The 23,312-nt window shown below is 45.7% G+C and overlaps 1 protein-coding gene across 9 annotated transcripts in view; it reads left to right on the top strand.

Annotated features, from left to right (window-relative positions):
- KALRN (kalirin RhoGEF kinase) overlaps nt 1–23,312 on the top strand; it is a 642,459-nt gene that overhangs the window by 429,278 nt on the left and 189,869 nt on the right. For all 9 annotated transcript variants that reach the window (XM_057306496.1, XM_048214817.2, XM_044382637.3 and 6 more), the window contains exons 30-33: nt 1,293–1,483; nt 1,921–2,022; nt 3,549–3,691; nt 6,689–6,791. In XM_057306496.1, the coding sequence (XP_057162479.1) occupies nt 1,293–1,483; nt 1,921–2,022; nt 3,549–3,691; nt 6,689–6,791 (539 nt within the window). The remainder of the gene's footprint in view (nt 1–1,292; nt 1,484–1,920; nt 2,023–3,548; nt 3,692–6,688; nt 6,792–23,312) is intronic.

Below are 23,312 nucleotides of genomic sequence, written 5' to 3'. Positions count from 1 at the left end.
TATACATAACATAAAATTTACCATCCTAACCATTTTTAAGTGTACAGTGTAGTAGCATTTGGTACATTCGCGTTGGTGTGCAGCCACCCTTATGCCCTTCCTAGCAGGTGAGAAAAGTCCAGCCAGACAGACCTGATAGGACTTCACCAACGTACATGTAGTCCACTGGAACCGTGTTCTTGGGACCCAGAGACCGGGTGGAATGAGACGCCAATAAAGTGCTCTTACCACTGCAGAACAGATGCAGATCAGCCATGCTGGAGCAGAGTTGTTAGCGGAGTTCAAACTCGGCATCCCAGTCTGGCCTGGCAAGCAGGTGTTGAGGGACAGAAGTGCACTCTGTGGGCTGTGTTTTCTCTTCCGGGCTCCATCTCCCATCCCCCCACTCCATCTAGAAGACTTGGTCTGGTCTCCCCACTTCCTGGGCCACCCCAAGCAGAGGAAGCTATAGTTCTCCATGCAGTGGAGCCCTGGTGACCTTCCTCAGACTGAGCACTAGTCACCTGAACATATTCCTCTTGCCACAACTTCTCCACCCTTTTCTGTTTGCACCCCATCCTCATCCCCAGCCCTGGGTGTTTTCCCCTACAAGCACCCTTCTCCACCAGCCTGTCCCTAGCCTATTTTCTGAATCCAGTTGCTCCCAGTACAGTCTGTGGACAAGCAGCAGAAATACCTGGGAGCTGTCAGGAGAGCAGATTCCTGGGCAGCTGCTGAATCCCAGTCTTTTTTTGGGGGGCAGGGTCGGTGGGAATCTGTGTTTTGACGAGCTCTGCAGGTGATTCTTACGCATACTAAGTTTAGAATCTCTGTTAAAATTTAAAGTAGAGTAAATAACTGTCGAAGGTGTGCGCTCCGCACTGTACAGGAGCCGTCAAAGGTTAGAGTTCTAGGAATGCAATATAAGAAATAAAGTAAGGACAAATAAAGTGGAGTCAAGGGCATCCTCCATCCAGCAGTGCTTGTCCTCAGCCCCACTTGGCGCTCCGAGTCGGTGGGGAGCTATAGGAAGAGGGAGACATGGGGTATGCCCACGCAGGAGGTCCCAGGCCTTGGGAAGATGCCACTAATCCCGGTTGTGTGTAGGAGACGTGGTGCGGGAAGGGGGATCTGCTCACTGCTCCCTAGAGCTGTCTCCTCAAGTATTCAGGAGTCTCAGGAACCAGCCGAGGGAGCCAACGTCGCGGAAATGGAGGGCTCATAGTCAGGGAACCCTTTCCAAGAGGGGAGTGGAACGTGGCACCCAAGTGGCACTGGAGAGACTACCCGGGGTGGAAATGGGTATCTTTCAGGATTCGACGAGAACCTGGATGTACAGGGAGAGCTGATTCTCCAGGATGCCTTCCAAGTGTGGGACCCAAAGTCGCTGATCCGGAAGGGGCGGGAGCGGCACTTGTTCCTCTTCGAGATCTCTTTGGTTTTTAGCAAGGAGATCAAAGACTCTTCAGGACACACGAAATATGTTTACAAGAACAAGCTACTGGTAGGTGGGGCAGCTGGGGTAAGACAAGTCTCCCTGTTGTCATACAGCCCTTGGGCACAAAGGGCTCTGGAACACTCCGCTCATCTCTCCCCTGGCACCACACCCAAACCATCCTGGACAAATGAAAATTCCTACTATGTGGAAAGCTGCCCCCCTCGACTCCCACTTCTGCATCTTAGAGTTCACCGGTCTTCTTGCTGTCTGCTTTTAGCGCCTCCCTCTTCACCCTCCCTGCCTGCCGCCTGCTAATCTGGCAGGGCGCCTGTAGGCCCTTTCATCCCCAGTAGATGAATGAAGCATCCAGTCTGTTGAAGTGTGATTGACAGAAGCCCCTCCCTCGGTCCTCTCCTCTTTGTTGCCTTTCCCTTTCCCACCCCAGCCCTAAGTTCCCCACGACCCTCCCCTCCCCGCCTCTCACAGGCATTTCCTGTCTACAGACCTCAGAGCTGGGTGTGACTGAGCACGTAGAAGGTGATCCCTGCAAATTCGCCTTGTGGTCTGGGCGCACCCCCTCCTCAGACAATAAAACAGTGCTGAAAGTAAGTGCTGCTCTCCTCTGGGCCCTGGGCCAGGGTTGTGGGAAGCAGGTGGAGGGCAGAGGGCTGCAGCGTGTTCTTCCTGAAAGCTGGGGCCTGGACACTCTGCGGGGTGGGCAATATCCCCTGGGTATTAAAAAGAAGTTCTATCATGGAAGTAGGCTTGAAATCTCAAAGACCAGTCATCTCCTAAGTCCCTCCCCTCCTGTGCACCTAGAGGGAGGGAGGCAGGAAGTGGCCTGCTGGCTGTCTCAGTAGGGCCCACTTAAATATATTCTGTCCCTATGTCCCCTTCAAGGACAAGGACAACTGACCTTTTGACAAAAGGTACCTTGATTTCCTCCACATTCATCCAATACTTTTTCTTGAACACCTTCTATGTAGAAGGTATTTTGCTCAGTGCTGCTTGTAACTAAGGAGAGATGGATCTTGTCCTCCAGAAGCTTACATCCTAGAGCTCTAGTAAATTACACTAGTACGGCACCTATGTTGGTGAAAGGGCCTTTCACCAGATGACAACCTTAAGGAGTCATTCCAGCTCTCCAGAGCACATGCAGCCTGGGAATTGAGGCTTGTGGTAATGTGCGTCTAACCGAGAAGGGATCCTGCGGATGGGGCTCCCTCCAGTCATTTGCTTTCAGGGTGGCTGCCACCAAGGAAGTGATGGTCCGACCCTGACAAACGCTCCACACTTGTTCCCTCTGAATTGCCAGCCTAGCTACTACCTGCCATGAGACAGAATTACCTGAAAAAAAATTCCACAAAGACAAACAGGATATTCATGAAATGGTAGAAGTGCCTTCAGTGAAAGTGTTTACCAGGCTAAAAACCCAGCACTGACTTTCAGTCAGCACAAACCTATGTATTTAGCCATGCAAGGAGTTAAACATGCTCATGGATCTGTACCCTTGGTAAATAGCCATGGCCTTCAGATACCCCTTGCTACCCCTCCCAGTGCTCCCCAGACCTCCCCAGCATCTAGCAATTGATGTGTTCATCCCTGGCCCAGCAGGGAACCTCCACATATGCTGCAGCCCCAGGGCAGATGGCAGTATTTTTTTGGAGACTTTTTTTATTTATTTAGTTGAGAGAGCACACAAGCGTGCGGGAGGGGCAGCAGAGGGAGAGAGAGTAGCAGACTCCCCACTGAGCAGGGAGCCTAACTCGGTGTCCATCCCAGGACCCTGAGATCATGCCCTGAGCCAAAGGCAGACGCTCAACTGACTGAGCCACCCAGGCGCCCCAGGGCAGATGTCAGTATTGGTCATGCCACACAGAGTATTAAATACTTTGAAAATCACTCCTGTACAAGTCTACATTGAGTGTTGATGTCTTAGCCCCATTGTAGGAGTTGAAGAAGTGTGTCCCATGGATTGAAGAGTCATACATGTAAAATGAGAAATGAGCTCCTCAAACATTTGGTGTCCTTGAAAATAATGGGTTAAGCCAGCAGGAGGAGGATTGAGAGCTGTTTTTGGCAGGGCAAAGGGAGATGGGGTGTTTACTCTTTCTCTTTGTGGCACTCTCAGGCCTCCAACATAGAAACCAAGCAGGAGTGGATCAAGAACATTCGAGAGGTGATTCAAGAAAGGATCATTCACCTGAAAGGAGCTTTAAAGGAGCCAATTCAGCTCCCCAAAACACCAGCCAAACAGAGGAACAATAGTAAGAGGTAACCAGCGTCTCTGCCCCACCAAGCACTGCCTCACATGCTCCGGGAGCGGGAGTGGGGTCGCCCTCTGCTCCCACAGGGGCGGTGCGCTCTGCGGTTGGCACCCCTCTCTGTGAAGTCCTATCTAAGATGAGGAATCTCCCCTCTGAGCATCTCACCAGTTACTGTCAGTTACATGCAGCAGGGCTGCCGTGAGCACCTCTTATTTCAGATACTGCTGGCTGCTCTGAGAAGACAAGGGGAAGTGGACAATGAGCCCTGCCCTCGAGAACCATCTAACAGTTGTATCTCACACGTGGAACAGTTAGACTAGAAGAACCAGTGCTGCCCTTGGGGACAGTAAATGCTATAAAAATTCATCAAGAGGGGACTTTAGATGAGCAGGAGAGAGAATGCCCAGGGAAGACTTTGGGAGGGAGGGAGGCCACGAGTGGACTGATTAGACAGTAAAGGAGTTTTGTATGTGGTAAGGGCAGGGGGATGGTGTGGTGGGGTTATCACTGCAGCTCTTCTGTAACCCCCGAGTCCTCACCTTCGATTATCTGAGATAAGCAAGGTAACAGGGCAGAAGGGGGCTGATTTTTTGTATCTTCACATCTCTGGGCCCTTCTGAATCCCGGTTGCCCTACACCGGTGGAAGACTTCCTGAGTGTCTGTTTCTCAAGTCTCCATGTGACAGTCACCTACAATGACTCTTAGAGAGCACTTCAAAAGAAAGCATATAAAAACATCATGTTAACCCTGGGAAAAAAAAAAAAAAAGCAGCGTTCTGGGGGCGATGGTCATTGGTGGTAACAGGCTTCCTCCCCTCTTCATGAATGGAATAAATCCCAAAGATCTAGTTGACCTTCTGGTGCCAACCAGGATACATGGACCTGAGGACCTGCAGAGTAGCAGCATTAGTACAAAGGGAGGTGACAGCCAAAAGAAGAGTGTGACTAAGGTAGGGAGAGACACCTCCACGGGGCAGAAGCCCCAAGACCTGCATGGCCAGGATGAGGTCACCTCTCAGTGCTGGAATGACAAATTATGGCTGTATTGGAGGAGGGGTTATTTTTATTTCAGGTACCCATGTCCAGAGTCCAGGGAAGGGGCAGACTTAGTTTAGCACTAGGGACCCGCTGTGCTGCAGGAAGACCCTACTTTAATAAAGAAGGTAGAGTGGAAATGTTCTAGGAGCTCAATGTCCAAGAGCATGCAGAAAAAGGATGGATATTCAGGTGAGGCTGGCTCAAGTGTCTCTGTGAAAGAGCCCCTTTTTCCTTCAGTAGTGGAGTCTGAACATCTGTAGAACATGAGATGGACCTATCTTGGAAATGCCCCCACCGTTTCTCCGTCATTGTCCTGAAATAAGAGTGTGAAAACCCTGGTCAGACTCTGCAGAGAGCGGTCGGGCTATCTGTCATTTCATTCACTCGGCTCCCAGGAGGTGGGGACAGAGTTGACGGAGGAGTGAATTGGCTTGGAGAGCACCAACCCCCACTCCTGGATTGGCTCCCCACATCCCCCAGAACTGGCTTCATCTGCCGTGGACCAGAAGGGCCCACAATGGGCCAGAAGGGTGGGAAGCACAAAGTACAGCCAACTCTCAACTATAGGCAAATGGTGGGGAGCAGCGGCCCAGATCCCTAAAGCAGCAGATGATCTAAGAGTCCTTTATTCTTGGTTTTTTGAAACACATCACATAATTCCATTTTACAGCAGATCCTCCTTCGTACAGACATGTGGCTTTTATTATTGAAATAAGTTGGCATTTCCCATCCCCGCAAGTGGTGATGAGAAAGCAGTTGACCTAGAAGCATTCTAGGCAGGAAAAGACCCTTTGTAAGACTGGGAGATACTGTGTATATGCCTGTGTATCCCATGCATGCTCATGTGCACACGCATGTCCACGTGCACCAGACTGTAATCGTTTAGACTCTGAGGTGACTTTGTATTTGAGGCATTTTGCCCACGTGGTGTCATCCTCAGGCAGCAAGTCCCTAATGCCACTACCTCTCCATAAGCAGCATCAGGGGTGGGACTTTCATAAGCCTCCATGGGAAGAGCTGGCACTTTTTGTGCTCATTTATCCAAGTCCTGTTCCACATCTCCTTCAGTTTTTCCTGACACTGACCATTCAGCCTTATCCAGTTCCCAGGCACTTAATCCCCCTTGGCCCTGGCTATGGGTTCAGTGCAGGATTGAGGCCTAATTCTTATGCTGGAGAATTGAAGGGATATGTGAGTGGGACAGCTCTATGGTCCAGCGACCCAGGAAGGGCTGCAGATGTCAGGAGCACAGCTGACTCAGAAAGCTGCTGTGCAAGCTGGGGTCTTTGAGATGCTGCCTTTGCCTTATGTGTTTTAAGAAGTCATCAGAGACAGGCACGAGATCCACAAGACCCACCAAAATGAACGAAGTGACCTCTTCCTCCATACCCAGGAGTTGAGCATCCAACATCGGCAACTTCCCAAAGATAATGTCCCTGGAGGAAATATCTCACATTATTTTCTTGAACAGAAGAAAGACAAGTCAAAAAAAAAAAATCTTATCAGTTCTGTTTTCTTTATAGGCCAGCTATAAACTAACCCCTGTCCTCCCTCAGCATGCAGAAAGACTATTTGAATACCTTGAACTCTAGGATTGTCAGCGATCACCCAGTCAGCTGGATAGAAGCCTAGGTTCTAAGTAGGACGGACCTCTTCCAACTGCCTATTATAGACCCATTCCCAGTAAAAAATAAATAAATAAATCATCACCTCCTCTGTACCATGGGCCAGAGGAGTTATTGCTCAGTTATCAGCATAGGGATTGTGTGCTTTTTAAGTGCGAGAGGTGACATCTTTGAAAATCACATAGGGCTGCTCCCTTTAGTGGGATAATTTTAGACAAATCCCTGCTAGAAAGTGCTGAGGCTCTGCTCTGCCAGCCCAGCTGGAAATCCTTGTGTGCTCTAAACCCACAGTGGTTCCCCCCACCCCCACCCCTGTTTTTTTTTTTCTCTTCTTCCTGCAGGGATGGAGTGGAGGATGTTGACAGCCAGGGGGATGGGAGCAGCCAGCCAGACACCATCTCCATCGCCTCCAGGACCTCTCAGAATACAGTGGACAGTGATAAGGTAGGACAGTGTCCCAACCTTCCTTCCCCTAAGACTTCTTGTTGGCTTACCCACCCCTGGAGAATTACCCCCAGAGGAGTTTCTTCCACTATGGAGCCCAACCTCAGGAGGCAGTTGTCTCTTTGTGCCAGCCAAAGTGGAAAGAGCAGGGCTGGAGAAGGTATGTCACCGTGCGGAGATGTTGTCTGAGGGGACAGAAGACCAGGTGATCAGCCAGACCTCTCCTGTCATGGGAGTTTAGCAGATGTGACAAGGGTGTGGCAGAGGTGAAGGGTGAGAGGGTCTGGGTCTCCTGTCCTCCGGAGACGCCCTGCCTGGGCTTCTTGGGTGGCTCTGCCTCCTGGGAGGCTGAACTTCAGGGGCCGAGGCTGGTATAGTTTCCTGAGACCTTAGTGGCTGTGACTGGCTCATATTTATAATGATTGAATAGGCTCAACTAAAGTTAGACCAATACCAGTGATTTGGCAAATGGCCAGAGATGCTGGTTGGTAGGGGCCTCCTCTCTGAAGGGGCTCCGGCGGAAAGGATGCTTTCCTCTGGCCAGAGTGTCGGGGCTCAGTTACTTAGGGGCAGAGGACCAAGAAGTGGTGTGGGAAGCAGTTGGGAGGGATATAGTAGTCTTTTGTGAGAAAGCCTGGTCACTTGGTCTCTTATATTTTGGAGCAAGTAAGCAGAAGGTAGGAGCTCTGAAGGAGAGTACAAGAAAGGGGCCTGTAGTGAAGACCCAGTGTATTTGTTCAAACCAGGGGAAGAATTCAGCTGTCTAAATTTGCAGCAGGGACAGGAAGATTTTTGTCTCCAACCCTACTCTCATTTGCTTACCTCAGGGCCAGTGAGTATGAGATGATCTTTTGCTGCATGTTAGTGATTTTGTGAATGAGGGGATGGATTCCCAAAGATGATTTGGCCCTAGTCTATCAAGACCTGGTGTGTTGGTCTGGTCCTTCAGCCTCAGGCAACAGACTGTGTCCTTGCTTCACTTTTGTTTTCTATGTTATGGGGTTTTTTGAAAATGATCTGCATTCATTAGGATTTTTCCTGATTTTTTCTTCTTACTGGGGCAAAAAAAAAAAAAAAAAAAAGACTGTGCCCCAGACCTTCCAAGATCACGGTGCTAAGTCACGCTCTAGACTAGTATTCAAGAACATTCAAGGTAATTCTGTCTGACATCCTGCCTTCAAGTTTCTAAGCCATTTTTGACTATCAGAGTGGATGGAAAATTGGTTTTTTCCACTTGTAAAAACATACAAAGAAAACTATTCCTGTACTTTCCTTTCTCCTCTGATCTGTTGTTTAGAAATGTAACCTAGAATATCCTATGAATGAGTGTTTCTTTTTAAACAGTCAGTGGGTGGGAAGCAAAATGCAATGTTTCCCATGTTCAGAGAGAGCCTCTTAGTTTCATGGTCCAGGGGATCCTTCCCTTCCTGCTGCTACTGCATCTTCCCACAGCCCTGACTTAGACACAGAGCCCTGTGCCAGAGCCATTTGTCTTGTCTTCGGCTCCAGCCATTCCTTGTCTTCTGGCAAGGTAAGTGAGCCAAATTAGAACACTTCTGATGGCAGGCATGTCACGATTCGTGAAGAATCCTGGTCATTTACATATTATTCTACAAATAAGGAAACTGAGGCCCAGATTGAGTGACTCACCCAGGAAAATTCTAGTAGTTCACAGAAAAGCAGGAACTAGAACCCAGATCATTCTGCTTCACTGTCATTTTTTTCTCTCACTCCAAAGGTCAAGGAGTTGTACTCCCAATGCTAAGATGAACTCAGCTGGTCAGTCTTTCTGCACATTCCACAAAACATTAGTCACATATTCTTGAAAAAGCACCTACCATGTACCAAGCTCTGTGCTGGATACTGTAGAGAGATGTGGGCTATTTGTTGAATGTGAATCCTTATTTGTGTAATTCTCGTTCAATGTGTGTCTCTCTAGCCAGGTTGTTAAGCCTTGACAAGGGCAGGGTTGTTTGTCTGCTTCACTGCTGCCCCTGGCCCGCAGCACACACGATGCTCAGGAGAGACTTGTGGGATGAATGAACAGAGGGAACACAGTCCTTGATCTCAGGAAATTCCAGCATCAGGAGGCAGCTAAAACAGCTGGTCTGAAAGCAACCAGATATACCAACATTGTATTTTTAAATATGCTCAAGAAACCTAGACATTTCCTTACCTCCAAGCAGAAAGCTTTAGTCAGCTGGAGAGCCTGGCTTGTTGGGAACAGGAACCCCCATCTCCCTTCTCAGCCCCTAGGAAACATGAGCAGTGGGTCTGGAGATGAGGCGAGATTCTGTTTTCTATACAGGGAACCTGAAAAATCACCTAGAAATAGTCACACCTTCAGAATAAAAGAGAGGGCCTGTCTGTGACCACGCACTATAGTTTAAAATGCTCTTACTCTTCTGACGTAGAACAGTGATAACAGGACAGCCATGTGCCCCTTACCTACACTCTCCTTCATCAGGCCAACCAGTAAGTGGTATCTTTGAGTTCAGAGATGTTACCAACACAGTTAAAGTTTCCCCTAACTGTACCAGCAGACCGGGAGACTGGTCTCTGCTGCTTTCCAAGCTGTCAGGTGGGCAGACTCTGAAGAAGAGCAAGGTAACAAAAATGGACTGCTGCGGGTAAACGGAACCATATTCAAGGGGAGGGAATAGGGCAGAGTCCCTTCTCAGGGACCAGGGTCATTTTAACAGCAGTTTTCTAGAAAAGACCCCAGTCTTCGTCTTCTAATCCAGAGGAATTAGAACAGTGGCACTGCTGTGCTGGTAGATGAGGAAAATGTAACCATTAAAGAGCTACGGCAGACCCACTTGAGGAGCTGCGGGGCCCTGGGGCACCTCTCCAAACACCTCGTGTGTATTTTGTGTGCTGTGGTGGGGTGGAACGAGTGTGGACACAGCCAGGTCCAAATCCCAGCTCTGTTGGGTACCTTCTGTGTCCTGTTGCGTGAGTTACTGTGCCTTAATTTCCCTATCTGTAAGACAAACACATCTACTTGGCACCTGTTAGACATTCAGTAAGGGTTAATTTCCCACCATTATTTGAGGGAAAACAAAAGTTTAGACACTCTAAATAATATTCCACGAACTGTGAGGATCTACTTCTTGAGTGGAGTTCTGCCCTCTTCCTTCATTAGCTAACTGTCGGCAGGTTCTTGTCTAGACTCCACCAAAAGGGAGGTAGCTTCAACTTACCTGTCTACGAACAGAGCAGCTTTCCTCCTCTCTCCATGTGCTAGCCCTTAGGATCTAAGGCTTAGGAATTTGTTGTCAGCATTGGCTCATGGGTTATTTGGATTATTATCCATTACTGTCAGGTATTCATTTTAATCCTTAAGTTATACCATCTTGGGCCAGTGGCAACCCCTGGACTTAGGTATTTGAAGATGGTTTTCTTGTCTTCTTTCCTAATCTTCTCTCTAGAAGTCCTCAGTTTTTCCGGCCGTTCCTTGTATTAATGTATTTTCATACCCTCCCATATCCTGGCTGCCTTCCTCTGGATTTCCTTCAGTGTAGAATGAGCTAAATAAAGTGGGGCCTCCAGATTGATACCTAATACTGCAGATGTGACCTAACTAATACAAATTCAGCTTCTTGTTCTAGGGCCACTATGCGTAGTTTCCTCCCTACGATGGTACGTGTGTCTAGTAATACATACAGTGTTGGCTCATCAAATCTCCATGGCTGTTTTCATGGGCTGCTCTGGTTACACAGCTGATTTAGTGACCTGAGTGTTGGGAGACTTGGTATCTATGAGATTTTCTCCTGTTTAGTTCCATCCCAGTATTCTAGCATATTTTGAATATAAATTATTTCGTCCAGTATGTCAGCCACATCTCCCAGCATTATCAGATAAACATACCTTCTGGGGCTTCATCCAAATTCTTGCTAAAAAGACAAAATTGAGGGCAGCCCCTTTTCTCTACAACAGAGGATCTGGGGTTGCTTGCTTGCACTGTAAATCTTCCCATGATGAGCAATCAGTCTAATATTCTTTGTTCTTCAATAAATGCCAACAAAACCAACACGGGTGCTTCGGGAAGTAACAACAATCACTTTCTCCCAAGTTGCTTTAGTTTAATCCTCAGTGGTTCTGCATAATTAAGTTCTACCTTGTACCTGTCCTATGCAAAAGTGTTATTTCTATGAAGGCAAATGGGTGTGCTTGCTTTGTTCGATTGCGCTCTGAGCCCTTCTTTTCTTGTCCAAAAATATGCTCCTGCTTCTCTGGGCACTGTCGAGAGTGTTTTGCCTATATGTGTATTAGGAAGTGATGGGACTTGGTGATCACACTTCAAAGAAATACAGAATTACAGGATTCTGGTGAAACGAGCCTGAGTAATGAGGCGGCAGTGAAGAAGTATCTTGTTTAACATAATGGATATCTGCCGAATAATTTCCAGCTAATGGTACAGAAGCGGCCACCTGCACAGGGCTGGTCCCTGTGCATCTATTTACCATTTAGAGTAGCCATGCTGGGGACGCTCAATAAATGCTCATTGAATTGAACATTACGAACCCATCCTAGCAGAGATAGTCTCCATCAAAACATCACCATGAATTTCTAGACATGTCCAGGCTGGAGACAGGGAAGTCGAAGTGAAATTGAGTTGCAGATGCTATTCTCTTAAAAATTCTAAGGGCAGAAAACACTGCTGGAACATCCCAGGGCTGACTGTGATTTAAACAAAGAATTTCAGTAACAAGCTAGTGTGAGCTAAGATACAAGGTGGGCTGATAATGGCAGTGTGCTGTAGGGAGACAGGGAAGTGTGTGAAGAAACCTGGAGATTTCAGGACCTAACTTAATAGTTTTTAAACCGTACTGTCAAATCAGTTTAGTGGGTCATGGCCAAAATTTTGTTTCACTGATTGGTAGGGAAGGCTCAGCTTAGAGACAGTGAGGGCCCAGCTAAAGGGAAAGTCAAAGGATGCCTACAGATGGTACCTATACTAAGCGGTGGGGCAGCCTGGCTGCAGGAGCCTTCTGAGAATAGACTTCCCCAGAGCCTTTTCTGGTTTATCAGAATTCGGTAATCCTGACACCTGCACCTTGAGAGCGCTTAGCAAGCCACTAGGTGTAAGAGCCGTAGTCAGAGAAAGTTCAGTCCTTGAAGGTGTATTGGTGAGAGCCCAGCCCCTGGCATTGGTGCGTTGGTGAGGGCCCAGCCCCTGCTGTCATGTGATGATTCTGCATGAAAGAGTGTTTGGAGCAGAAGAGACATGTGATGGGTCCCGGTCTGGGTTACTGCCAGGCACTCTCATGCAAGAAAATGGACAACATGCTTTCTAGAGTTTTAAGGGCCCACAGATAACTGGGTTTTGCCACTGAAGAGATAACCAGACATCTGGAAATGTGGAAACTCATCAGTGTCAGGACTAATAAACATCCTATCAATTCACACAAGATAATATTCTTTGCTTGACAAATTCTTAAAAACCATCAAGATGGTCCACCCAAGGTTGAGTCTCCAGAATGTGATTGTGACAGCTTCTTAGATTTAGCTGTGGTGCCGGAGCAGATGAGGCACCTGCTGGAGATCTGGCCCATTAAATGCACTCTACTAAAAGCGAAAGGAAATGTGATGGGGAGATACCTCAGGACTTCTGCTACTCTGCCCTTTGTCTCCGTGGGACCTAAGGGCCCTAAAATATTTCTTTATAGGGAGAGATTCATGTTACATCCTATCTAGTAACAAAACACTTTCTAACCCCTGAATAAATGAGAAGAGTACATAATTGTACTTCCAGTTACCAGGGCTTGGAGAGGATGTATCAGAAACTTAAACTTGACTTTATCAGCTAAGTGGTCCTCAGACTCAGTCACACCCACTGCGACAGCACAGTGGGTCAGAATTGCCATGTGAATCCTAGGTAGAGACATCCTGATTCTTCTCAAGGACTCGTGAGTCACTCCAAAGTGGGGAAAACACCATCTCCACTTTCAAATTGTAAGTGCAAATCATGGTTTTCCAACCCCAGTGTTCTGAATAACCCCAGCCCAGGGCTAGGTTTGAAAATAGCTTTTTTCCTAGTACAGTTCCTTGGGGGGAGGGGTGTTGGTGGAGGGCAGGGACAGGCAACGGTGGGCAAGGCCCAGCAGGGGATTTCCTGCTTCCCCAGAAACGCTGCTCCGTCCTCTCCTGAGCAGGTTCAACATAAGTATAAACACGCTGGTTTTCAGAACAAACTGATAAAGTGCGAGGAGTTGAGGTTGCAGGGTTTCCTCTAAATGAAAAGTTCATCAAATAAATGACTGGCTTCCAGCTGTTGCAAATGACCAACAGGTGTGAAGTACACTTTGCTGGAAAACTCAACCTAGGTTCACGCGGCAAAATCATAACGTCATTATTTTACCTAATATTTTGATTGATACTCCATAGCTTAAAAACCTCCCTTGAGAGACCTGCTTTTTAAAGTTGCCAATCATGTGGAAAAGCAAGTAAGTTTCATAAGCAACAGCAGCCCATGAGTATCTCGCTGCGCACGCGCAGATTGCAGGGAGGCCCAGAAGTGCTCTCAGGATGCTCAGAGCATAGCAGCCTCGAGGCATCTCTTCAGTTCTAGAGGCAGCAGGGCCCAGGGATCAGTCAGAGAAATAGGGAAACTGCAAAAGGTGATTTACCAGTAGATTAGATCTGCGTGTGGTAGCTGCAGGGGTGGCCATAAGCCAGATCTGAGTAGGGATGAGGTTGGACCTTGGAGACATGGAAGCTCAGGGAAGAAAGGAACTTTAGAGATCATCTATCCCTCTGCCTTCATGGACATGTGTAAAAGAAACAAAGTGACTTGCTCAGAGTCACAAAGCCGGTTAGTTAATGGCAGACCTAGGACTGAATCCCAACTTAATCTCCTGCCTGTTAAATTGGATTAAAAACATAGTACTTTTGTAGTAACCATGATCGTTTAACTTTTAGAACCTTGTAAGCAAAACCAAACACTGTTGTTACCCCTTCTCTGGAAGCCTCTGCACCCCCGCCCTGGCCCATGCCAATCTGTGATGACCCAAGTAAATTACACAGTGGTTCCATAGCCCGGTCAAGCGCCTCCAGGGGCTGGCGTGTGGCAGAGCAGGGAGAGATAACTTCCCAAGTATGAATGCCTATGGCAGACTCTTTGATACCGAAAACTTGTGACTCATAGACTGGCCTTGGTGGGATTGGGATTCTGCCCTAGACAGTGTCTTCAGGCCTCTCAGGCAACTTCTTGGTTGGGCTCTGAGAGCTTGGCAGTGAGCACTGAGTTGTGACAACGCCGATCCCTGCTTCCAAGCTGCTTGGGAGCAGTGAGTCCTGCCGCAGCCCCGCATAAATACTAACTCTATTTTTAAAAATCTCGGTGGAAGGAGAAAGCAAATTTGAGAGCAAGCCAAGATGTTAAAGTGGAATAGCTGGTGACAGTCCAAGGCAAACAAGACCCAAGTGAGTATGCCTTCTGCCGGACACATCCTGCTTGGGAGGAGGGGCACGAGCGGGGAGATGGCACAGGTTGGGGGGCCAAGGGCAAAGACAGAAGTGATGGCTTTCAGAGCAAGGATTTTATTGGAGTATTCTGCACAGACCTCTTGACGTACCACTTAACCTTTTTTTTTCTTCTGCGTCAGTTAATAGGTTCTTTCAGTGCAGAACAAAAGACTACGAATGCCTTATTAAAGCTAATGGTCGGGGTGCCTGGGTGGCTCAGTCGGTTAAGTGTCTGCCCTGGCTCAGGTCGTGATCTCAGGGTCCTGGGATCTAGCCCAGCGTTGGGCTCCCTGCTCAAGTGGGGAGCCTACTTCTCCGTCTCTCTCTGCCCCTCCCCCCACTCGTGTACTCTCTCTCACTCTGCTCTCTCTCTCTCTCAAACAAATAAATACAATCTTTAAAAAAAATAAATAAAGCTGTAGTAGGGGAAACAGGCTATGAGAAATACTGTTCTTAGCAAGTAGAACTCGCGGGCGGTTAGAAGTGACACCTGGAGTATGGTGTCTGGTGGTAAACCATCCTGGCGGGTATGAAAATTAACTCTTTCAGAAAATTCAAGCAGAAATGTTGCTGGAAATGAATTTTTGGAGCCAGAGCAGTGAGACTAGAATGGATGGAACAGGCGAAGGGGGCTTTGAAGTGGGTGTCGTGCTCCATCCGGAGCTACCAATACCGTGAAAACATGACAGAGGTTCTCTGGGGCCACAGCATGGCATTCTCGGGAAGAGCCTGTTGGGTAGCAAGTGGGTAAATATTACCCTGTCTCCTGATCTTGAGCTTAGATTGGAAACGCTTGCTTGGGGTTTACCTGCCTGGCAGCTTAGTGTTGCTTCCTCACGGCTGATGGCTACTGCCCCCGTCTGCCACGACCCGTGTGATGTAGTAGACAGAAAACGGGCACGTGTGGGTCTCAGAATTTGTGGCATTGGAGTGAGGTGATGTGATCCTTACTGCCAGAAAACAGGGCCTTGTCAAGAGAAGCCCGTGCGAACGTCCTCCCTAGGGGCCCTCTGTAAGAAGCCACAGTGAGGACGGGACTTTGGCTCCGGGCCTGTCCCCAGGGCAGTAAGTAGGAAATGCCTTCTGAGGGGGCAGCATCCTGCTTCTGCCCTGATCGCTCTTCCTGTTGAGAGAAAACTGCTAGAAGAAGATGCAGAACTATGCACAGGAGACCCGTGGGAGGTATCCTTTCCGTCGTTTCAGGCAGACCCTCGGCCCTACCAGTCCATCTATCCATTCTTCCCCGCCATGTGCCGCGCCCACGTGACCCTGGCCATGCTGTGTGTCAGAGCTGGTGGGCAGTGTGCAGCCTCCCCAGATGTAAGGGCTGCAAGCTGGGTCTTCCCAGTTCAGAGTGTTCATCTCCTGTCCTTTTTTTAATGCTCTACTTGGCTCTGTTTGGAATTGGTAATTGGAGAGAGATGTATACACTGACTCCAAGCTCGGGAGAGCTGTTCCTCTAATCTGTGTGGCCTCTGCTGATGCCGGCCGTGGAATGCTTAGTGAGTGCTCCCTGAACACTGGCAATCGCAAGGGCTTGTATCCTCTCTGAACTTTATGATGTACTGAAAGGGGAAAAAAGCCTCTAGCTTTTACTATGTCTGTCTCCTGTCTCCTGCTAGCTCCTCCTTCAGCTGCAGGAATGGGGTTTAAAAAATTTCATTTGCTATTTGCTGTCACCGGCTTCCATACACGTGGAAGACATGACTTAGTGAACACCAGAGGAGATGAAAAAGGCATTGTCTTTTCTTTTCCTCGGGATTTTGATGGATGCCACCTTTTTATCTCACAAATCCATCAGCGTTTATTGAACTCACCTATGTAGCAGGCACTGTTTTAGACATACGGGATATGGCATTGACCAAAACAAAACCCCTTGCTTTCCTGCTTTGACCTCTTCCCTGCTGATGTGAGCCTAAATATGTTCAATGTTAAGGCGTTTGGAATTCACTGGAACTGACTTTTGTTTTAACCTCTACTTCCATACATGTCTCTGTGACTGATACCATTGCAGCTTTTATCTAAAAAGAACTCAGCCTTTCTTTTAAAAAGATCATTTGGGAACACTTGAAGGTAGTCCTGCAATTTTTAATTCCCTGATTCATAACCATTTCAAATTAGAATGCCAGATTTCTCTCCCCCCCGCCAGTCACACACACACACACACACACACACACGCGATCTTTTGGCTCTGGTGGCAGTCAGCACACTCCTGATTAGAGAAGGTTTACATTCATGGCAGGTGGACAGACATTCTAGACAAAAAGAAAAGAGCAAGAAGTATTCAGTGTAACCCCTAAATACTTTTAAATTTCATCTATCTCATGAAACAGGAATATCAGAAGGAAGTTGTTCTTGAAAAAGAAAGAAAGAAAGAAAGAAAGAAAGAAAGGAAGAAAGAAAGAGAGAAAGAATTATTCTAGTATATGTGCTGCCGAAGCGAGCACAGAAAGAATTATTCTAATTAAAAAAAAAAAAGATGTGAAGGGATGAGGAGTGGGGGGGGAATGGTTGTTCAAGGGAGGTGCTTTGAACTACAGAATCTGAAATCTATAATGCAGAGTCCAGCCCTCCCCACTCCCACTGCATGCACAACCCCCCAAAACAAGAGCAGTCACAATTTTTATGCCTTTTCCTCATAGGATATTAAGAACCTTTGTTGCATTCATGAAAAAATTTTTAAAAAATCCCCAAAAAGAAAGATTTCTAGGATATGTTCTCATTTAAACTCAAGACAGTATTTCTAACAGGGGAACGTGAAGTCCAGACCACTAGGTTGGTTGTGTTATTTATTTATTTATTTATTTATTTATTTATTTATTTATTTTTTAAAGATTTTATTTATTTATTTGACAGAGATAGAGACAGCCAGCGAGAGAGGGAACACAAGCAGGGGGAGTGGGAGAGGAAGAAGCAGGCTCATAGCGGAGGAGCCTGATGTGGGGCTCGATCCCGGAACGCCGGGATCACACCCTGAGCCGAAGGCAGACGCTTAACCGCTGTGCCACCCAGGTGCCCCATAAAGAGCAAACTAGTTGGCACAGCCATGAACCCATGACCAAGTAAAAGAGATCTGTGAGCAGAGAAAAATGAAATTAGAGGTAAAATAGAAAATTATTTAAAATATATTTGAAAATTATTTCAAATGATTTCATTCTTTTATTCAGTGGAATTTTATTGAGTGTCCACCGATGACAAGATACCTTGGAGATTCAGAATATATAAGAACAACCTCTGTCCTTGCACACCCCAAGTGTCTTATATGTGATGCCAAACACAGTGGCTGTGGATGCGTTTCATGTATTTATGAAAGGGGACAGTTGTACTTAGCACCTCCTTTATGCTGGCTGCTTTGCTAGGAACCCGAGAAGTTACAAAGAGAAAGTGTCAGCTGAGAGACATGCTGACCACACTGTCTGCTAAGCTTTGTAACAGAAGCATACCCACTTTGTGCAACAAATTCAGCCTGGCAAATTGGATGGCTTCTATACCAAAAGTGAGATTTGAGCTTGGCCTTAAAGTTCATCTTCCTTTCTATTTCTCCTCCTTTGTTTCAGTTTTGATCCCAAAATAGTTGTTCTAATCATGGACAGTATGTAAAGGAGAAGTCCTATTGATACATCTGTATCAAAAGAATTATTTTGTTTTGATGTAGAATTTGACTTTTTTTTTTAATGTGCTATTCACTCTGATGGGAACTGTTCAAAAAACTCATTAGAATCTTTACCAAAATCATCTTGTACTTCCTCATAATAATGTAATTAAGCCTGTTTTTCCTTAAGCATATGCATTCAAGATTCTTAAAATGAAACGAACTTTCAAAGTAGTAATAGATGCATGTGTTTCAAAATGTAGATATTCTTCCTGAAAGATTCTTTAAAAACATGACAGCTCATATTTACTTACTCTTCTTAAAAATGTTTAAACAAGTAGTAGCATACAGTAAGTACTGTTTTACACTTTTTCCATGTAACCAGTTTGGGTAATCATACAGTAGGTCAGTAGGTCATGTAGTGCCGCTTCATTCTTTGTGGTGGCTGTGTGGCATTCCATTACCATAATTTATTTAACTTGTTCTCTATCGATGGGTAAATGGGAGGTTTCCAATCTCTTGCCATTACAAACAAGGCTGTAATTAATAGCTTTGTACGGATATAGTTTCTTACACTTGTGAATCATGAGTATAGTAACAGGGTAACTTCCTAAAAGCACAACTATCCCTTTTAAATTTTGATACACATTGTCACATTACCCCGTGTGGATGTTGCCCCGGTCCGTACTCCCGTAAGAGTGCCAGTTTCCCCCCAGTCATGCAAGCTAGTGTAGCATCGATATTTTTGCCTTTTCCAATCTGATATCAGATACTCTAAAAATAATCCTTACTCATGATTGCTCTGGTATGATTTGTTTAACTGTTTAACTGGTAACTATTATTTTCTTTTGTTTTTATTGAGATAAATATTTAAGCAGTATTTCATCTATACTGTTACCCAAATGCAACTTGTGGGGTTGTCTGATTAATGTTAATTATACTTTTGTTTCTATGGATAGAGTACATCCCCAATTATAAATATCTGGTATACATTAAACTTTTTAGGTTTTTTTTTTTTTTAAGATTTTATTTATTTATTCGACAGAGATAGAGACAGCCAGTGAGAGAGGGAACACAAGCAGGGGGAGTGGGAGAGGAAGAAGCAGGTTCATAGCAGAGGAGCCTGACGTGGGGCTCGATCCCACAATGCCAGGATCACGCCCTGACCCGAAGGCAGACGCGTAACCGCTGTGCCACCCAGGTGCCCCAACTTTTTAGGTTTTTTTAAAAATAAAATATGTATGCTGAAAATGCATACAAACTCCTAAACAAGTGAATGGACAATTATAAAGTGAATATACAGGAAATAACCATGTAAGTCATAGATGCAGGACATTGCCAGCTTTCCAGAACCCCCCTGTGTGCCCCTCCCTGATCACAACCCTGTTCTTCTCCCCTAGAGGTAATCATTCTCTAAACATTCGTAATAATACTGTCCTTACTTTCCTTTATATTTTTACCTCCTTTGTATGTGTCCCCAAGCAATGTAGTTTCAGTGTGGCTGTTCTTAAATTTTATATGACTGGAATTATACTCTGTGTGTGTGTGTGTGTGTGTGTGTGTCTTCTCTTGCTCAACACTTATTTTGGTGGAATTCATCCATGCTGATGCGTATAGGTCATTAATTTTCACTGTTGTATAATATTCCGTTGTATGACTATACCACAATTTATCCATTCTCTACATGGGATGTTTGGGGCTGTTGGAGCAGTACTGCTGTAAATATTTTTTTATATGTATCCTTGTGTGCATGTGCTTGAGTTTCTCTAGGGTGTAAAGCAAGGAGTGGAATTTCTAGGTGAACAGAAAAGGAATTGCCAAGTAATGGGGTATATCTGTATCTATACCTTCTACTTTACTAGTTGGTGTAAACTATTTTTCAAAATGCTGGTACCAAACTGCCGCTCGTACCAGTATGTGTGAGATTTTCAGTTGCTGTGCAGCCTCACCTATACTTGATATTGTCAGACTTCAAAATTCTTGCAGGTCTAGTGGGGATGTGGTAGTATCTGCTAATGGTTTTAATTTGCATTTCCCTAATCACTAATGAGGTTGAACACTTTGTCATGTCCTTATTGGGCCTTTGGATTTTCTTTTATGATGCCCCATTCAAGCCTTTTGCCCATGTATCTAGTGAGTTTCTAGGGGTTTCTTGTATGCATTTTTAGGAGTTGTTCATATTCTAGATACTAATATTCTAGTTATTAGTCCTTTATTGGTTATACATGTTCTAAATATCTGTTCTCACTCTGTGGTGCATCTTTTTACTCTCTTTATTCTGTCTTGATAAACATGAAATTTGGCATTTTGAAATCAATATATTTATAAGTTAGAGGTTCATATGATGTCGCATATGAGACATTTCCTACATTTAGTATTTTAAAATATAATTCACCATTTCTCCTCAGAATAGTATAGCAACATGGGAACTTTAATGCAGGTTTCTGTCGCTCCCTAAATTTTCCTCCTCTGTTGTAATGAAAGAATAAGAACTACTTGACTTTTTGAAATGTATTTGTCTATTGTCATACATTATATAACAGGTTATACAGCCAAAGCAATGCAATGTGTTAGAAAAAAAAAGGTGATAAATATATTGGATTCGGAACTCAGCTGTCCAACAAATAGATCCAAGATATAGGGAGGAAATCTTCACATAGCAAAACTAAACATCTGTGCTCACAGGAAAGTCTCTCAAATCCTGATTTTATATGTAATTCTTACCTTCATGGCCATCTAGTTACTTAGCCCATAGAAAAATTAGAAAGGGCGACAGTTACTTCTGTCTAGACCCACGAATAGCCACAAAGGCTGAGCTACTGTCAGCAAGAGAGGAAGCAGAAAAGCTCTGAGAGCAAAGCTGATGGATGAATTAAAGCTCTAACAGTTTGGTTCTGTTTAGTAAGGGTACCAAGAAAGCATCATGACTGGGCATGTCTGAGGGCTCCCTTACATCCTGCACTACACCATAATTAATACTCATGTTGGTATTTATAACTGCTAACAGAAGTGGAAATTAGTTCAATGTATTCTGCTTAAGAAGGCGGAGAGTCAAGGATATTTATAAAAATGGTTAAATTGGGGAGATAAAATGTTGGTGTTTACCTTTAGTAAACTTGATTATCCCGACAGCACATTTCCCAAGGGGTTCTCGAGAACTGAGGTGATGTTCACTGGTTTACCTTAGTGGAATGATTTGTAAAGATGAAACTCAACTTTTCTCAGTCCTTGTGATTGACTCCAATAAGACTGATGACTACCCGCCTTTGGCATTTACTGAGCATCTGTATAATCCCATCTCGTGCAAGCCACTGTCTTCTCACACATGACCTATGAACAAAACATCCTAACTGGTCCCCAGACATTCACTCTTACCTCCCTCCACTCTCTTCTCCGTTCTGCAGCCAGCATGATCTTTTTAAAATGCAAGCTGTCCATGTCACTTTGTGGCTTCCAGCCCTTCACTAGCGTCCCTTGTTCTTAGGATAAATATCAAAATCTTCAACATGATCGATGTGACTGCATGATCTGGGCCTCAGCCCACTTCTCTGGCCTCATGGGGGCCGTTTTTCCTCCTGTGTCCCGCCTTGCAGCCTGCCTGGGCTTCCTTGAACGTGCCAGGGTTCTTCCCAGCCCAGGGCCTGCATATAGGGGCCTGTGTTTTCTCTGCCTGGAAGCTTCTTTCTCCTCCCATGCCTAAGTCCACCCCTTTTACGAACCTCTCTTCTTTCTGATTTTAGTCTGTCCTGACCCATTGCCTAAGTCCCTTCCCCAAGTCACATCTGTCACGACGCCCTGTACTGTTATTTCCTGTCATCATGACCATAAGCATTTGTGTGGTTATATGATTGGCTCCTCCACCAGGCTGAGGACAGAAGGATGTCTGTTTTATATTGCCACTGCTCCACTGAATCCAGCAAAGTACTGACTCATGGAAGGTGCTCGGTAAATATTTGTGAAAGGAATAAATGAAGAACAAATAAACATACGGTAACATGTTTGGCATTGTGGATAAGAGCGAGATCTAGAAATTGGGACCAGGTGTAATTAAGAAAATCAAAATCCTAGTTCAGGAGGATCAGAGGAGTTTCAGCATTAGACTCTACTGAGTGGGTAGAGTTTATCCAGGCAGCACTGGGAGGGGGGCAGAGGAAGGTCGTTCTACATGGATGAAATGGTAAGAGCCAGTAAGGGAGAAGGGGAAACATCGGAAGAGTTTGGGGCATGCAGAGTAGATATGCCTGCTTGAATTCTGGGTTGTGAGGTGAGCTATGAAAAATAAGACCGGAAGTATTGCTTGGGTCAGATTACAGCAGATGCTGCACACCATTCAAAGGAATTTAGATTTTATTGGTTAGCATCCAAGAAAAACCGAGGGTTTTTCTTTTTTGTTTTGGCATGATGGTTACTTTTATCCTCACCTAGATGTACCACAGTCATCTTACTCTCTGATCCTTTCACTAGACTCAGAAAGAGTTCAATGTTAACCCATCCACAAGCCCCTGAATCTCATCCTTTGTACCTACTCGAGTATCTCACTCCAGCACCTCCTCTCCCGCATGTCGTCAACCAGCTCCCGTCCACCCGTGTTGTTACCTCATGCTCCGGGGAGAGCTGCACTTGAACTTCTCCTGATTCTTCTTTCTCTACATCCTCCCTACCTCCAACCATAGTTGTTGCTTCAGTTCTGATGTCCATGACAAAAATGCCAAGATTATATAGCTCTGAAGTGACTTTACTCCTCATGGCGGTTTTCATATGAGTTTATTCACTCACCCCCCCATGTGCCAGGCCCTGTGCCAGGATGGAGATGTGTGTGAAGCAAAACAGGCCAGTCCCCACCTGTATGAAGGCTAAGTTCTACTGAGGAACCAGAAAACCGACAAGCAAATTCAAGACCAAATGGCCACATAATGAGCAGGGTTAGAGCTTAGCACAGTCATTACAACTGGTTGCCTCTGTGTTTCCATTTGGATGTCTGACTTTTCCTCGGTCTCAGTCTCAATCTCAATCTCAAAAAATGATTTCCTTCTTCTCTCAAACTGGTAACTTGGGTGACTTCCCTGTTTGGGGCAGACTTCCCTGATAGCCAGTCTATTGCCGAGTCCTGAGGACGAATCCCTCAAAATCTCTGTCACACCACCCTGTCAGGCCTTGGTTGCCCTTTGCTGAAATTCTTTCAGTAACCTCCTAAGTGGCCTCCCTGCTTTCTGGGATTTTGCTCCTGCATCTTATCTTTTCTTATCTCCTGACACCAGATTCATGCTCCTAAAGCTTTTCTTTCATTTCTCACTTGCCAGTTAAAAGCCGTCAGTAGCACATTCACTAAGGATAAAGGACAGGCCCATGTCCAAAATGTTTGTATAGTTTTCCCTCTGACACATGATCCTTTAGAGACCTTTATCTGTTCTGCATACTATGATGCACCTACTTTCGGTTGAATCAGATGAAACTACTGT

The sequence above is a fragment of the Ursus arctos genome, unplaced genomic scaffold, assembly GCF_023065955.2.
Source record: "Ursus arctos isolate Adak ecotype North America unplaced genomic scaffold, UrsArc2.0 scaffold_4, whole genome shotgun sequence".
Lineage (NCBI taxonomy): Eukaryota > Metazoa > Chordata > Mammalia > Carnivora > Ursidae > Ursus > Ursus arctos.
Note: the sequence above shows the minus strand (reverse complement) of the source record. Positions and strands in the feature narration are given on the sequence as shown.